Source organism: Staurois parvus, unplaced genomic scaffold (assembly GCF_062004578.1).
Source record: "Staurois parvus isolate SC_StPar_1 unplaced genomic scaffold, SC_StPar_1.0 ptg000099l, whole genome shotgun sequence".
In the NCBI taxonomy this organism is placed as follows: domain Eukaryota; kingdom Metazoa; phylum Chordata; class Amphibia; order Anura; family Ranidae; genus Staurois; species Staurois parvus.
Window position 1 is genome coordinate 620,882 of NW_028317895.1, and position 17,429 is coordinate 638,310.

The 17,429-nt window shown below is 38.4% G+C and overlaps 1 protein-coding gene across 3 annotated transcripts in view; it reads left to right on the forward strand.

Moving 5' to 3' along the window:
- HTR4 (5-hydroxytryptamine receptor 4) overlaps positions 1-17,429 on the forward strand; it is a 637,984-nt gene that overhangs the window by 393,531 nt on the left and 227,024 nt on the right. For all 3 annotated transcript variants that reach the window (XM_089671102.1, XM_089671101.1, XM_089671103.1), the window contains one exon: positions 14,708-14,861. In XM_089671102.1, the coding sequence (XP_089527228.1) occupies positions 14,708-14,861 (154 nt within the window). The remainder of the gene's footprint in view (positions 1-14,707; positions 14,862-17,429) is intronic.

Genomic DNA, 17,429 nt, shown 5'->3' on the forward strand with positions numbered 1-17,429 from the left:
TCCAGTTGAAGCTTCCTATATTATTATATTTTAATGCAGTCAGTTTGCATAAATATGAAAGAAATATGCTCTCGTTCTTTATATTTTAACTGTAATATGTGTATTTAACCAATTCAATACCGGGCAATTTTACACCTTCCTGCCCAGGCCAGTTTTCATGTTTCAGTGCTCTCACACTTTGAATGACAATTGCGCGGTCATACAACATTCTACCCAAACTAAAATTTTATCATTTTCTTCACACAACTAGAGCTTTCTTTTGGTGGTATTTAATCACCACCAGGGTTTTTATTGTTTGTTAAATTAACAAAAAAAGACCATAAATTTTGAAAAAAAACCAAGTTTTTCTTTGTTTCTGTTATAAAAGTTTACAAATAAATAATTGTTCTTCATAAATTTAGGCCAATATGTATTCTGCTACATGTCTTTGGTGAAAATAACCCAAATTAGGATGTATTATTTAGTTTGTAGGAAAGTTATAGAGTTCACAATCTTTGGTATAGATCTGAAAATTGATCAATCCTGAAGTACTGACGGCCAATCTAATTTCTTGAGGTCCAAGAATATCAGAACAGTACAGATATCCCCCAAATGACCCCTTTTTGTAAAGTAGACAGTCCGACGTACTTCATAAGAGGAATGGCGAGTTTTTTGAAGTTGTATTTTTTTTGTCATAATTTTTTGGAAAATGAAAAAATTTAAAAAAATTATTTTCACTATTTTTTTTTACATACTGTCACCAGTGTAGTACAGCATCATCATATAACTGGCATGGCGGTGAACAGGGACACTGACTGGTGACAGTATGAAAAAAAAATAATATTTTTTTTTTATTATTTTTTATTTTTTTATTATTAATTTTTTATTACATTTTTTTAAATTATTTTAAGATTTTTTTTCATATTTTACTATGACCAAAGTAGTACAATGTTACCATAGTAACATTGTACTACTTTGGGGAAGTGATCAGTATTTTTTTTTCTTTTTACACAATTTGCTTATAGCAAAGAATTACTTTGCTATAAGCAAGCATTTACCTGAATGACATTGATTCATTCAGGTTTTTTTTTTTGGGGGGGGGGGGGGGGTTTGTGCTTAGCTGTGATTTGGCCACAGCTAATCACATGACATGTGCATGTGACCTGCTGTGACCATTCACAGCTAGACACTAGTATACAAAGGTTGGCATGAATGAAGCCATCCTTTGTATACAACTGTCATGTGACCTGCTGTGATTGGTCACAGCAGGTCACATGGTACCCGCAACAGGGGTCGGTACTCAGATCTGTCATCGGCCGTGTCTGAGGTACACGGCCGGTGATAGATCGCGCCGATGCACGGCTCTGCAACCGCGCGAACTGCGCATGTGCGGGAGGACGCCAAATGGCGTACACCCCGGAAAGCTAATGCATTTTTGCAGCCACCAAACGGCTATAGGCCGGGCGGCAAATGGTTAAAGTAGCCTGTGCTAGCATCGTGTGTGTGGAGGGCCCATTGACAATTAGAAGGCATGCTGAATATAAAACAAAACAAAGTCTGCCACTGCTCACAAAAGTTTGAAAATTGATCATTAAGGAAATATGAAAACTGCCACTGCTGACTTCTCCTTCTGACAATGCTAGTTGTCTGACTGTCATGCTAACTTTGAGCTTTAACAATATTATTATTATTATTATACAGTATTTATAAAGCGCCAATAGTTCGCTCAGCGCTGTACATTACAAAGGGGGACAGAACATGTGACAGAACAACAATACAATGCAAAACATGAGGGGATCGAGGGCCCTGCTCTTTCGCGCTTACAATCTAGGAGATATGCAGAAAACTTTTTCTAATCTGCGTATTTATTCTGGTTTGTGAATCCAGAGGATCAAAATAGTCAAGCAACTAGCAAGAGAAGGCCAAAGGTTTTAAACCTTCCCCTTGTTTCCATTTGCTTCACTTGCTGCCTTGTTATCAGGCCTGAACAGTGAAAACTCCTCTGTGGACATACAGACAGCACTGAAAAAGGAAAATAGTTTGTTTAAACAGAACATAACATGGAAATGCAATTATTTTAGTGAATATAAACTGCTAAATATCCTTTATCATCAGCAGTTAGAGCAGTCTTGTGACTTCTATCAGTGTCCAACAGAGCACATGTTAAAGCTTGTAGGAGTTTTCTTCCTTCTCTAGGAGGATGCAAAATCCCTGACCTCTGTCTGGACAGTGCTGATTGGCCCAGTGTTGATCACATGCACTCTCCCAAGCAAAAAAACCTTTCTAGCAATACACAGTAAACTGAGCATGTGACAACGGCTATGGTTCAGTCTGTTTTATCAGGAGATAAGACGTGGACATTTGAACAAGAAGAGGATCAGAGAAGTCAGGATCAAACTGCCTTTTTACACAATGCAGAGGATTAACCTCTTAGGTTCCACAGTGAGTATAACAAGCATGGTTTACTGCATATACAGACTGATTTTACTGTTGTGGTTTTAGTAACACTTTAGCAACTTGACCTCCAGAAGATTTACCTCTGCGTTAATTTCACTGACAATTGCGCAGTCATGCAATGCTGTACATAAAATAAATGTATGTCCATTTTTTTTGCACAAATAGAGCTTTCTTTTGGTGGTATTTGATCACCTCTGGGGTTTTTTTGCGCTATAAACAAAAGACCGAAAATGAAAAAAAAAAAAACATATCCAGTACAAAAATTTAAAAAATCTAATTTCTTCATGAATTTAGGCCAAAATGTATTCTGCTGCATATTTTTGGTAAAAAAAAATCACAGTGACCGTATAGTGATTGTAGACGCTATGTCTTTTGCGCAAACCAAACTATGGCGTGTATGTATACTGCAATCTTTATTTTTTTTTTATATTAGTAATGGTGGTAATTAGAGACTTATGGCAGGACTGCAATATTTCGGTGGATAATCGGACACTAACTGACACTAACCAGCTCTTTGTGGGAACCAGTGACACTAATACAGTGATCAGTCTTAAAAATATGCAATAACACTGTACTAATGACACTGGCTGGGAAGGGGTTAAACACTGTCTACTCAACGTGAATCATAACAAATTTAAATAAAAAAAAAAACATAAATACAGTGACAATTAGTCCATATCCATGTGTTGGGATCACTGATGGGGAACACAACATTGCAAGTTTGCACTTTATTTAAAGAAATAGCGCAAGGCACTGTTGAGAGACTGCGGCAATGTTTTTTTGCATGAATGAATGAAGAAACATATGGATATGGACTAACTGTCACTGTATTTATGTTAATTTTTTATTCAAATTTGTTATGATTCACTTTGACTAGGCAACACTTAAATAATCAGTTTTAGTCTTGAGGGTTCAGAACTTTGTTAGAGTAGCAACCGGTCATATTTTACCACTTCAATACCAGGCACTTTCACCCCCTTCCTTCCCAGGACAATTTTCAGCTTTCAGCACTGTTGCACTTTGAATGACAACTGCGCAGTCATACAACACTGTACCCAAACAACATTTTTATAATTTTTTTTGGGACATACAGAGTTTTCTTTTGGTGGTATTTAATCACGACTGGATTTTCTATTTTTTGCTAAACAAATGAAAAAGACTTAAAATGTTGAAAAAAAACCTTTTTGTTAGTTTCTGTTATAAACTTATGCAAATGAGTAATTTTTCTTCACTGATGTCTGCTAATAAGGCTGCACTGATGGGCACTGATAAGGCTGCACTGGTGAGGTGGCACTGATGGGTACTGATGGCCACTGAGGAGGTGGCCTGATAGGCTGCACTGATGGGCACTGATGAAGAGGCACTGATGAGGCTGGACTGATGAACATTGATAGGTGGCACTAATATGCTGCACTTATGAGCACTGATAGGCTGCACTGATGGGCACGGATATGCTGCAATGATGAGGCTGCACTGATGGGCACAGATGGGCACTGATATGCTGCACTGATGGGGCTGTACTGATAACCAGGGCACTGATGATCAGTGCCCTGATTATCAGTTGAAATGTGTGCTGTCACAGGAAAGTGGGTTATCAGCTTTCCTTTCCTCAGACAGTGACAGTGCTGAGGAAAGGAAATGCTAATAACAGGCATTTGTTAACCACTTCCTGCCTGGACACTTTTACCCCCTTCCTGTCCAGGGGAGCTTTCAGCGCTATCACAATTTTAATTACAATTGCGCGGTCATGCAATACTGTACCCATATTAATTTTTTACCATTTTTTTGAGACAGATAAAGCTTTATTTTGGTGGTATTTATTCACTGCCGGGATTTTTACTTTTTTTGCTATGTAAATTAAAATGTCCAAAAAATTTTTTTTAAAAAGTGTTTTTCTTATAAAATTTTGCAAATAAATAATCTTTCATCATAAATCTTGACCAAAAGTTATTCCGTTATATTTTTAGTAAAAAAAAAATAAGCCAAATTAGTTTATAACCAAAAATTATAATTTTTAAACATTTTTTTTACATTTTTATTTTATTTCTTTATATTATTATTTTTTTTTGTTTTTTACATACTGTCACCCTAGCAGTACAGTGTCACCATGATGACATTGTACTACTTGTGGGGGTGATGAAGATTTTTTTTTTTTTTTTTACAGTCATTGCTTTTATACCCATATAGGATGTAAAATCAATCATTTCTCTTTCTCTCTGTCTGCATTCTTGCAGCCATTGAGAAATACTGAGTGAGCTTTGATTGGTCACACCTTGTCACATGGTACAAGGCTGTTGTGAATAGCCTTGTACCATGTGACCTCTGTGATCATTCACAGATTTCACACGTAGTAAGCAATGATGTCACAAGTGACATCTTGCTTACTACTTTGCATGTGATCACTGATTGGCCTATCAGTTATCACATGATCAGGACCTCGTACAGAGGTCCCGTTCGATGATCGGTGTTTCACTGTGCCCGGAGGACACAGCGGGCACCGGATCGCGGTGCTGCGTGCTCCCAAGGAGCGCGCACAGCTAGAAAAGGCGGGTGCCGTTTATGAACGGCAACCCGCCCCTGGAGTGCCACCGCCCTGCCGTTTATAAACAGCAGGCGGACGGCAAGAGGTTAACATGTGATCAGCTGAGATTGGACCCAGCTGATCCCATGGTAAAGAACCAATGTCCCTGGCTCTTTACCCTAATTGGTGATGCACTGTGTCTGAGAGACACAGCTAACCGTCGATCGCCGTGCTGCACGCCCCCGGGGCACGCATGTGTAGCAAGAGTGGTTCCTACCAGAACTAGAGAGTTCCCACCCAGCCATCATTCTATCTATCAAAATACAAAATAAATCAAAATCTAACTATCTAAACCTAGCACCTATCTAGGAGGGTGCTACACTAATATTAGAAAGTATTAGTTTATTGAAAGGGTAGTTGATGCTTATAGTAGACTTCCAGCAGAGGTTTTGAGTCCATCAACAGTAAGTGGATTTTGGGCCAAACATAGATCTATACTCAGACATAATAATTTAAAAACAAAAATCATATACATGTATTACAAAATGGGGCAGGCTCGAAGTACCACTTTTTTTCCACTTTTTTATGTTTCTACACACACCAGCCACTTTATTAGGTACACCTGTTAAATTGCTTGGTAACACAAATTGCTAATCAGACAATCACATGGCAGCAATTCAATGCATTTAGGCAGTGAAGATGACTTGCTGAAGTGTGAACCGAGCATCAGAATAAGGTAGAAAGGGGATTTAAGTGACTTTGAACGTGACATGGTTGCTGATGCTAAACGGGCTGGGTTAAGTATTTCAAAAACTATTTCAAAAACTGCTTATCTACTTATCTACCCTATCTACTCTAGGGTTTACAGAGAATGGTCCGAAAAAGAGAAAATATCCAGTGAGTGCCAGTTGTGTGGATGAAAATGACTTGTTGATGTCAGAGGTCAGAGGAGAATGGGCATGCTTCGAGATGATAGAAAGGCAGCAATAATTCATGTTGATATGAACCAAAATCTCTGAGGAATGTTTCCTACATCTTGTTGAATCTATGCCACGAAGAATTAAGGCAGTTCTGTAGGCAAAAGGGGGTCCTACCCCGGTACCAGCCATGGTGTACCTAATAAAGTGACCAGTGAGTGTATGTTTTAGCTTTGCAATTCAAGCCCACAATTGGATTACAGACTAACATATAGAAAGGTATAAAATGATATAACAGAAATATGATAGCAAATACAAAATGTATAAATTTGACAAAATGGACTTACTGATTTCATTTATGCAAAACAGCATACAGTATATGTTCTTCATGGACCCCGAACATTTATTTACATAGGACATCTGAGGCTTGTTCCAGAGAAGAGGGGAATTGCCATGACAATCCAGAGTCCTTTTTATGTTACATCTGTCATTTATGAGTCAAGATAACATTCCTTTATAATAATAGCAATTACTGATGGTGAGAATGAGCAATTTTATATTGAAGGTGACATTGATGTGAGCAACAGTAAGGACATTTTATTATCCTTATAAAATCAGGAGAGGCTGTAGTAAAAAGGAAACAAGTAAGCCATTACTATTTTATTTCATTCCTTATGAAAAATAAAATCCATTCAGTAATTCTACGGGGATAGTATCAGACAGCCAAATTCAATGGCACAGAACATCTCATACCGCAGAGCACAGACATTTCAAAGGAAACAGATTGGTGATATATGTTTAAGGTAGATGGTGACAACATGCAATTCGAGAAGTTCTGGCCTGACAGTCACAGACAGGGAATGCCTTGTTATGTAAGGAGTGTAGAGTGAATATTTTCCTAATCTGTGGAGAGAGAAAAAAAGGCAGTCAAGGACAAAATAGGTTTTTAGTACGTGGTTATGTCCTTATTGGCCAACCTGTGTTTATAATTACACAGCCTTTCAAGACTTGTTACATTCATCCTGGAGGTATGACTTTCTATGAAAATATAGAAATGTGGCCTTGCAAAGACAAAGAAGTGGTTCATATCTAGAGGTAATGGTCAAGCCATATTTGTTAAAGCATGTGTAACTCTTTGAGAACTCCTTAACCCCTTAGTGCCCATGGGCAATGGATCTAAACCCAGTGGGGATGATTTACTAAAACTGGAGAGTGCAAAATTTGGTGCAGCTCTGCACAGAAACCAATCAGCTGCCGTTTTTTTTTCAGAGCTTAATTGAACAAAATGAAGTTAGAAGCTGATTGGCTACCATGTACGGTTGCACCAGATTTTGCAATTTTAGTAAATCAACCCCAGTGCATGCTTGTGACAGCAGAATTGGATTTTCTGACAGCCTGAAGATTTTGGGATACCCAGTCATACCAATGCACAGTTAAAGAGTGCCCTAAGTGGCCTGTAGTATAGTGAAAAAGCAACGTGATTTAAAAAAAAAAAGCTTGGTAGATTCGTTTTGGGCCTAAATAGAAAAAATACCAGAATAAATAGGATTATATGTTAAGAGTTTTATTTTGCCAGCATAATGCCTACACAATGAATTTTGAAAGAGAAATTTAAAGTGAACCTGTGCTTTACCTCTCTCCCATCACCCATGTGACAACACTGGGCCTTTCCCCAAACCCCAGCATGGATACATGAGAAAAAGTGTAGTGAGTCACATGCTTCTCCATCCCTGGACACTGCTGGCATTGCTTTTTGTTCTCAGAGACTGAATGGAGGAACAGGGTAGTGAAGGGTGGGTGGGTATGTGCAAGTAGGCAGAAATGTAGTTAACCAGTTCCAGGCCGCACTAATTTTTGGTCTTTGTTTTTGTTTAGCAAAAAATAAAAACCCAGTGGTGATTAAATACCACTAAAAGAAAGCTCTATCTGTCTCAAAAAATGTTTAATTTGGGAACAGTGTTGCCTAACCACGCAATTGTCATTCAAAGTGCAACAGCGCTGAAAGCTGACAATTGGCCTGGGCAGAAAGGGAGTAAATCATATGTGAACCCTCACCTTGTAAAGACAACCCATCAGGTTTAAAATAGAAATAAAAGGTAAAACATTTTTGTATACATATAAAAAGCATTATAAATACCTTTTCCTCCTTTTTTAGTGATAACATACACTCTGTTCTCAGCTGCATAAGGAGCTCAGACAGCTGGGGAAAAAGAAAAAGCAGCACACTGGTCTTCCGAGTGAATGGCTGTGCAGTGTGTGTAGGGGGAAGGGGGGAGTCAGCATCAGTCTGATCATTGAAGGATAGTAGGCTGAGTTCCCAGCACAGCTAGATAACTGGCCACACTGTGTTCTCATCCCTAGTGTAATCAGTTTTTTTGTTTACAAACATTTTTAAGAAATAGGCTGCAAAAACAGCTTCACAGCATAAAGTATAACATACAACAGAAAAAGAAGGCACATCTGTTATTTTCTTTTCAAATAAGTACAGTTATGTAGAACATAAAAGTTAGGTACATGAGCAAGGTAGGCAGGGAAGTAGGCAGAGCAATAAAGCCACCAACAGAAAGATACCATCAATTAAAGCATGAATAATCATTGTTCAGACAGTAAGGGGTTTATTTACTAAAGCTGGAGAGTCCAAAATCAGACTCCCTTCTGCATAGAAACCAATCAGCTTCTAACCTCAGCTTGTTCAATGAAGCTTTGGCAATGAAACCTGGAAGCTGATTGGTTTCTATGCAGAAGTGAGTCTGATTTGGACTCTCCAGCTTTAGTAAATAAACCTCTAAATGTCTATGAGTTTTCCAAACATCCTATTTTTTTATCAAATAAGTGCATCCTATCCAGTAATGTAAAGTGAATACATTCCATGAGCATCACCGCATCGACTCTTCGTAAAATTGAGGCCAATGGTACTGTAGGTAATTTCCAGTGAAGGGCAATGGCCCATAGGGCTGAGACACAGATGGTGTGAATCAGCCTCATAGCCTCAGTCCGTATTCCCGGGATATGGGCTGTGTAATCAGTTTTTAATAGGAAAGCAGAGGGACTGGCACAGGGGCGGACTGACAACTCATGGGGCCCCCGGGCAATAGGGGATCATGGGGCCCCTGTGTCCTTGCCCAAACTCAAAAAAGCTTAAGAAAAAGGTACCAGGGGCATTTCATGGGGCCCCCCACTGACCCCGGGCCCTCGAGCAGTGCCTGAGTTTCCAAATGGTCAGTCCGCCCCTGGACTGGCAGGAACACCAGGTATTTCACACTAAGGAAGCAATACAAAGAGAACAGGATACTTTTTGATACAAATACATGGTACAGCAGGCACATATCAGGAATAAGAAATACCTGGGTTGACAAGTTCTTTACGTAAACATTTTGCTTTAGGGTCCATTCATCGGGCCACTAAAAAAGCAAAATTCAGATGCATATTTTGCACACACATCTGTATGCAACACCATAAGAAGGAATGTAGACATTTAGACATGTGTGTTTGTGGCTCCTACATTTGGATCCAGAAAAAAAGAGCAGAGTTGCATCCCTGCCTGTGAAAATCCTACATTTTTAACAAACTCATACGCATAAACATGTCTAAACGTATCAAACCAGTGTACAGTCCAGCAAATCCAGCTAAACACATACAGATGCAATACGGATGTAAATTTAAATGCATCTAAACATTTTTAAAATGGCAGATGAAAGAGCGTCTAAACGGATCTGTCAGCAGGTACCTGCATGCAGGACTAATGCCTGTGTAAATGAAGCCTTACCATGCGCAGGTTTACTTTAAGAAACATTTGTGACTAAAAATATGTTAAAGGTTTCTTTATTAATATATGCCACAAGCAAGTCTAATCTGCTCACAGAAGAACAGTGTACATTTTGTGCTAATACACCAGGCTATTAGACATTAAATATATTAATTGGATTTAAAATTGCAAATATGCTCTGGCCATTGCGTGGTTAAAAGGAACTTGTACTAAAAAAAATGTTATGTAGTTTTGCATTAAAGACTTGAAAATGCTAATTGCCTGGAATTCTTTGTATTTTACAAGACATTGAGGTCTATTTACTAAAGACGTTGAAAATGAGTTCACACACAAAAAAAGAGTGAAGATTCACTTCAGCTATCCAATCATGTGCAAAAATAATAAAGAAGCATTTGCTTTTCACAATTGAATAATTGAATTGAATAGTCACTCTTCCTTAGTAAATCAGGTTTACTGATTCATTTATTTGTATACAGCTAATAAAGTCCAATTAAAGTGCAGCTCCTGATCTGTGTTCTTGTTCATGGTGAGTGGCTTGAAAACAAACACTGAGAAGCCAGTGAATCAGATGGATATTTTCAATGGGTTAGCAATAGCAACCATGGATACGGCACAGGTTTGCTCATCTCCAAATCCAGGCTTTGGTGGGAAAGGTGGAGGAGGCAAACCGGTTAACTACCCAGGGCTCTCAAACTCCTAGGGATCCAAAGGTAGCAAAAACAGACATTTGGATAGACAAGTCTCCAAGGCATCTCTGTGCTATAAACATGCCCCTTGCACACATTATACCTACCCTTTGTTTAGAGCAGTAGTCATGGCAGTGCTTTACTTTGTTGCTTTTGCTTTTAGCAGGGCTGACAAACTTTTGATGTGTTAGTACAAAAATGTATTGGCTTTCTGGCTGTTAATCAGAAAGCATGGCCCATCCAAACACTGCCTATATTCCAAGAAGAAGCCATGCAGTACTAGGCACATGAAATCTTCTTACGCCTGCCAAGGACAGCATGGTAAGGCAGTACTAGGGCCACCAGTATAAAGTATTAGCACAGTAGGAAAAACAGTTATAAGGGGCTTGTTTCCCACTTGGAGTTGTCTGCCTCCCTAAATGCTGATCCTCTGCTTTTGGAGGGTCCTACTGTAGTAGCTTGGGGTTCACTATGGTTTATGGAACAATGCATTGTATACTTAAGTGCTGCTGGTGATGGCTTGCCTCCCTAAATGCCTGTCCTGGGATTTTAGAGAGTCCTTGCAGCTTGGGGTCATTATAATTAGTTGAGCAAGGTGTTTGGAATTCAAGTTCCATTTGTTATTATTTGTATCCCTCAATGTCAGCCTTTGGTTTTGGATTGTCCTAGAAGCTTATGGTGCAGTTTGGTTAGTTTTAAAAAAGTCATTTACCCATAGGGCCATTAGTCCCTGCCTTCTAGGACCTGTGAATTAATTGTTTTAATATTTTTTAACTTTATTCATTCGCAACTAGTAGGCATGTAGTGTTGAACACTGTAATGGCTCAAATTCCAGATGCAAATACAATGACTTATTGTCTTGAATAGACTTACAATATCAAAAACACTGAATGCTGAATATTCAAACAAGTGATATTGAATATTTAACAACATTGGTTGCCCTTTTTACAGCATCTAGTTAAAGATGATAGAGGAGCAAACAATAGGCTGCATATCACTCAGATCATTGGACATTACCATAAGGTTTGTTGCTAGCATATATGTATGTTCGATCCAGGGGCGGACTGACAACTCATGGGGCCCCCGGGCAATAGGGGATCATGGGGCCCCTGTGCCCTTGCAAAAACTCAAAAAAGCCTATGAAAAATGTACCAGGGGCATCTCATGGGGCTCCCTACTAACCATGGGCACTCGGGCAGTGCATGAGTTTCCAAATGGTCAGTCCGCCCCTGGCTGAAGTGCCCCCATTGGTGTCTAATGGTATGCAACTGTGGGGGTAGGCACTCCATCCTTCATGTGCATGCTGCAAAAGCCCGCAAAGAGGGCATGGTGTTTAATGAAGAAGAGGAATTGCCTGAACAGTGCTGGGTACCAGGGCATGACTGAAGTGCAGTTATAAGAGGTACATTTTTTTTTTCTACTCAGAATTCCATTTTGTCCAGCCCTTCCTATCTCTTAACCATTTAAGTGCATTATCTGGCCACAGACATCGGAGAAAATATTCATGTGCAATAAAAAACTAACCATCTCCCAGTGAGTTTTGACTGAGCTTCCCTCAATATACGAGTGGCGTTCAAGTCATACCGGGACTTTTGAGTTTATATAATAAAAGAACAAATCTCAAGGAGTGGAAACTGCATTTATTTTTTTACTCTTCTGCTACATTTACACACTTATCCCAGTGTTTAACTAATGTCTGGAAAGCTTCGGCATAAAAAGATTTGTCAGTACGCCTGAACGATCCTAGGAGAGCCTGCGTCACTTAGTCATTATTGTGTTTACCATTCGCACAGAAAGATTTGTCTCTTGTGCAATATTACAACAGGTTATGTGCTGATTTCCAGGATCAGTCGTGCTGAATGTTCACAGGAATGACTGCTGTGGGCTGGGAACCATCACGCCCAGGTTCTTCACTGATGGATGTACAGCCATCTTTGAAACATTTACACCATTCAAATGTTTTACTGCGGCTGAGTGTCTCATCACTGTACTGTGCTTGAAGTCTTCTGTAGTTTCCGCATTTGTTCACAAGAAACTTCATCGCCACACGCTGTTCTTTGCATGCACTAACACTGTGTCTGCCATCTAGATTAACGGTCTCTGGACTGGCCCGCAACATGTGTGGCATCTATTAGTAAAAGAATACACTTGCCACTTACTACTGCGTATAGTACCACCATGCTAGCATCCCTTTTCATACCTGTAAAATTAAAAGTAGTGGTTTGACTTGAATGCCCCTCATAGAAATGTTTGGTATAGGCTATGCAGAAGAGAGTATACAGGCACAGCTGACATGCTTCAGAGAGGAAACAATAGCCATCAGTCAGAATTATTTAGCCAATATGATTTCCCCTTGAAGACATAGTCTGAGCTTTTCCAATGACACAAGATTGCCATCATCTCATCCCTGTGGGCACTTTAGAGTCTGACACGTGTAGTAGATTGATGCATACATATAAAACATACATATACAAACATAGGTGTCCTTTTATGACACAGAGAATAGCTGCGATTCAACGGATCTCAGCTATTTTCTGGTCATTCACAGTTTATAACACTCAGGAGATCATGTCAGCCCTTCTCTGGAGATCTGTGTTCTCCCTCCAGATTCTCCAGCCCAGAGCTGGAGAATCAGAGGGACCGAAAACTAAGCAGAGATAGTTTACCTCTGCTTAGTAAACTGATCTTTTACTGTAATCTCGCGCGATTATAGTAAAATGAGCCGTTTTTCAGAGTTTGTACACCGTTTTCCAGCGTTTGGAGACCGTTCTCCCTTCGTTCGGAGAACTGCTTCATAAACTGCATTCACAGGAGAACTGTGTTCTCCGAGAATGCCGGAGAACTGAGCAGCGATCTATTACCACTGGTTCACAAACGGACACCATAAAGAAGAGAAATGCATGAGAATTTGTTGCTGTTCTGCTTAAAATGCTTGCTGCCTAGCTGCCATGCAGATCCTTTGGCTGCTATACTTTGGGAGTCACTGACCAGGAATAAATATGCAGCAACTAAAGTCAGAACCCCAGATACTTGCTCAAGGTTATGACTTAAACTGACCATTCTCTAGTAGAATTTCATTTATAATTTTTAGGTTTTACAACATTCCTTTGGTTTTCTAATGATTAGTGGAGTCAAATCATTTTAGACTGTAGTGATGAGAATATTCAAAGGTGCAGGATGGAAATTTTTAACAGTGCATGTCATTTTTGTTTGGGAAATTCCATTCATATCAAAATGGAATGCTGAAAGCAAACACATTTTCTATGTATATTTGAATGATTTTCATCCACTCTCTGCTACCGCTATCAGATGTACTAATGAGTAGTAAAGCTATAGGGTGGACAGACAACCGCCATTTTCACATGCGCATTTGCAATAGCAGTCTATGTATTCCTCTCATACCATTTGAAATGTAAGGTGTTATATGCAATGTTTTAAATCTAAATATGGAGCCAGTCTCCCAATCTGCACTATAAATGGGGAATCTGTGACATGATCCATTGTTTTGCAAGAGAATAGTTCTACCTTAATTAATAGAAAGTAAAGATTGAGTTTACTGAAGATAACTTAAAAACATTACCTCTGTGACTTTGCTTAATTTCTGAAACCCTATATTAAGAAAAATACTAAAAATATTAGAAGATGTTCAAAAAGTCCAACTTTTCCTACAATCCTTAACCTTTTCATGGCTAGAAGTAATTCATCCATGGTTGCTTGAAGCACATTTAGCAGTGACAATATGTACCCATTAACTTGGCATCAGTCTATAATTAATTTGTGTATCCATATAATTTCCTTTTTTGTGGCCATAAAAGGCTTTTTTTGGAACAATGTTTTAATAAATTCCCTGCTCTTAATTTTTTTTGTGAAAATGTGAACATAATATTAATACATTTTTTAATATTTCACATTTTAATATTAACGTTTATTATTGTATTTTTTAAAAATACATTACTGCTCAACGGTGGCACAGAGAATAAAAATTTTGACAACAGGCGCTATAATGTGTTTATATAAATAATTTAATTTAACTTTTAGAAACATAAAAATAATAACAATAAAGCTGATACAAATTATCAATAGGTAGGTAATCAATATGTATATTTGTATTTATAATCGTAACATTTCTGGGTACCTTTGGACTTCTCAACACATTTGACCCGTTATCCTGTTTAATATATAACTATTTATTTCTACTTCTGTTTAGGGTTGCTAAAAAAAAGTACTACTGCAAGGAAAAAAATAATATGTGTGAAATCTTGGATAACTGTTTTCTATTACACAGATTTGTAGCTGATTTACTAAGAATCAGCTGTAAAAGTGTATGTTGGCAAAATACAGATCAGAAGTTTATGTTCTTGTTTTCTTTTTGCTTTTCAAGATACTATGCTATCTGCTGCCAGCCTCTGGTTTACAGGAACAAAATGACCCCACTGAGGATAACGTTGATGCTTGGTGGCTGTTGGATTATCCCAACATTTATATCATTCCTCCCAATTATGCAAGGATGGAACAGCATAGGCATTCTGGACTTGGTGAGTTAATAAAAAAGTGTCCATGCAATGAGTAAATTTGAACATAATGTGAGTTTAGATACTGTATTTTAGAGTTCTGTATTTACAATTGATTGTACACTCCCCAGAAATGCAAACCACATATATATACATGGTTTTGTGAAGCCCTGCTGCCCTGTAGCAGTACGTATACTATAGGGCAGCGGGCAAGCGGTTAATTATTTTACTTTTTTAGGGAAAAACAAAACAGACAATGAAAAAAAAACAGAATAAACATTTATGGTGACAGTACACAACAATCAAATACTATAAATGCACCCAAAACTAAACAGAAAACTAAATTAAATCCTCCTAAATACTCTGAACATACTGTACCTCAAAAATTGCACCTGCTAAATTAAAAGTGTAAATCAAGCACATTTTGTTCTATTTTCCGGTCATTTTTCAAATCTAGTTTGTAAATCTTTGGAAAAAGACGGTATGAATAGCTGGGCACTGCCATGGGGAAAAAAGCACCTTGTCCGCATGTTGATGGGGACAAGGGACTCACCCTTACATCCCTTGCTCTGTGGATATGTTGGCCTGCTAGAAGGGTGACTTATTGAAATCTGTAAGCCCCCTTTAGAAATAGGTGGTGCCAGATATCTACCCCCTCCTACATGAATCAGGCAAGCATAAATCCATCATCAGCCACATCCAGCAATTTTGATCCATTGTCAGTCATGATGAATTATGGCTCCATGAGCTACTGACAAACACACAATGAACCTGCTCCCAATGGACTCTCAATGCAATTAACAGCTCTTGGATCTGCTGCTTAATGTAAACAAACCATCCAGGGATTCTGCATTATGTCATTGACCAAAAAAGTCATTCCTCTAGTGGCAGTAGTTATACAGTTACTATATGAATGACTTCTGGTTTCAGCAGCAATCAGAGGTTTGGCACCGATGAAAAAGCCAAATCTGGCCATTAAGTTCGCTTAGAATGATGAAGGGGTGAAAGGTCATATTATTGTCTATAGAGGACTTCTTTAGCTCACATCTGTTTGCTTTACTAACCACAGTGTTACACGTTTAGCACAACTGTGTTTTCATGCTTCATTTGTGATGATGTCATGAATTTAAGGACAGTAGAGAAAAGACATAGTCCTTGTTCTCAGCATACAATTTCTTCCTTGTGTGCACACGACTGTGAAATCAATCTGTATGTTAACGGCTTTTAATGAAAAAAGCACCTAAACCATAATATAATTTACCATGAAATTACCATTAATTGAAATAATCTCAAAAATAAAATGCGCCAACCTGTAGCTACTCAAATACAATGAAAAGCCTGAGGCAGGATATTTAATAATAAAATTGAAAGTTAAGTGAAGCATTCTCGAAACAAAGAAGATGCAGAACTGACAAGCATCTACAGTAGAAGAAGTATCTGAGGAGGATAATTTAGACTTATTTATATGGATGTCTAAGGATACACCTCTACATTTTAAAGATCTACTTCACTCTGTACTAGCATACTATTATAAAAATTTAGACTTGCACGAATTACTAATAATATAATAATAATAAACTTTATTTTATATAGCACCTTTAAAGGTAGCTTCTCAAAGTGCTTTACAAAGAAACAAACAAGAAATATGCAGGATAAAACAAAGGAAAAAAGGACCATTAAGTGAAAGCTTGTCTAAAAAAAACGTTTTTAGATTTGATTTGAATGCGTTTAGAGAAGATTACTCTCTGATCCTTGGAAGAGAATTCCAGAGTTTTGGAGCATAGCAGAAGAAGGCTCTGTCTACCATCAAGTGTAGGTGAGTAGGGGGGCACACAGATGACCAGAATTTGAGGAACAGAGGTTACGAGGGAGAAAGTAAGTTGATAAAAGTTCAGACAGATAATGGGGTGCCAAGCCACAAAGATCCTTATAGGTGAGCAAGACGATCTTAAAATCTATGCAAAACCTGACAGGTAGCCAGTGCAAGGACTCCAGGAGAGGGGTAATATGGTCACTTGTACCAGACCTACTGAGGATTCTGACTGCAGAATTTTGTACATATTATAGTCAATTAATAGTGGATTTAGGTTCACCAGTAAGTAAAGCTTTGCAACAGTCAAGTCGGGAGAACTCAAATTTATGGATTAGCTTTTCAGCTATGTATGATAGCATAGTATGCAGCCAAGCTATGTTTCTCAAGTGAAAAAAAGATGTTCTGACAACATTTTGTACATGTGTCAGAAGTTAAGCTAGCATCAAATATCACCCCTAGATTTTTCAATTTAGACTGACACTCAAGTACAGTGACATCAATGGATAGGCTACTAGGACTGGCCTTACACAATTGATAGGAGGTGCCAAGCCAATAAGTATGACTTTAGTCATATCATAGTTAAAGGAAATTATGGACCATCCAAGTTTTTTATCACAAGTACAGTTGGATAGGAGAGAAGCAGCCAGAGTAGAATCCGGTTTAGTGTGGATGTATTTCTGAGTGCCATCAGCATAGAAATGATAATTGAGCCATGTGTTCTAAACAGTGGAAACATGTAAATGATAAAAAGTAAGGGACCAAAGATTGAGCTCTGAGGA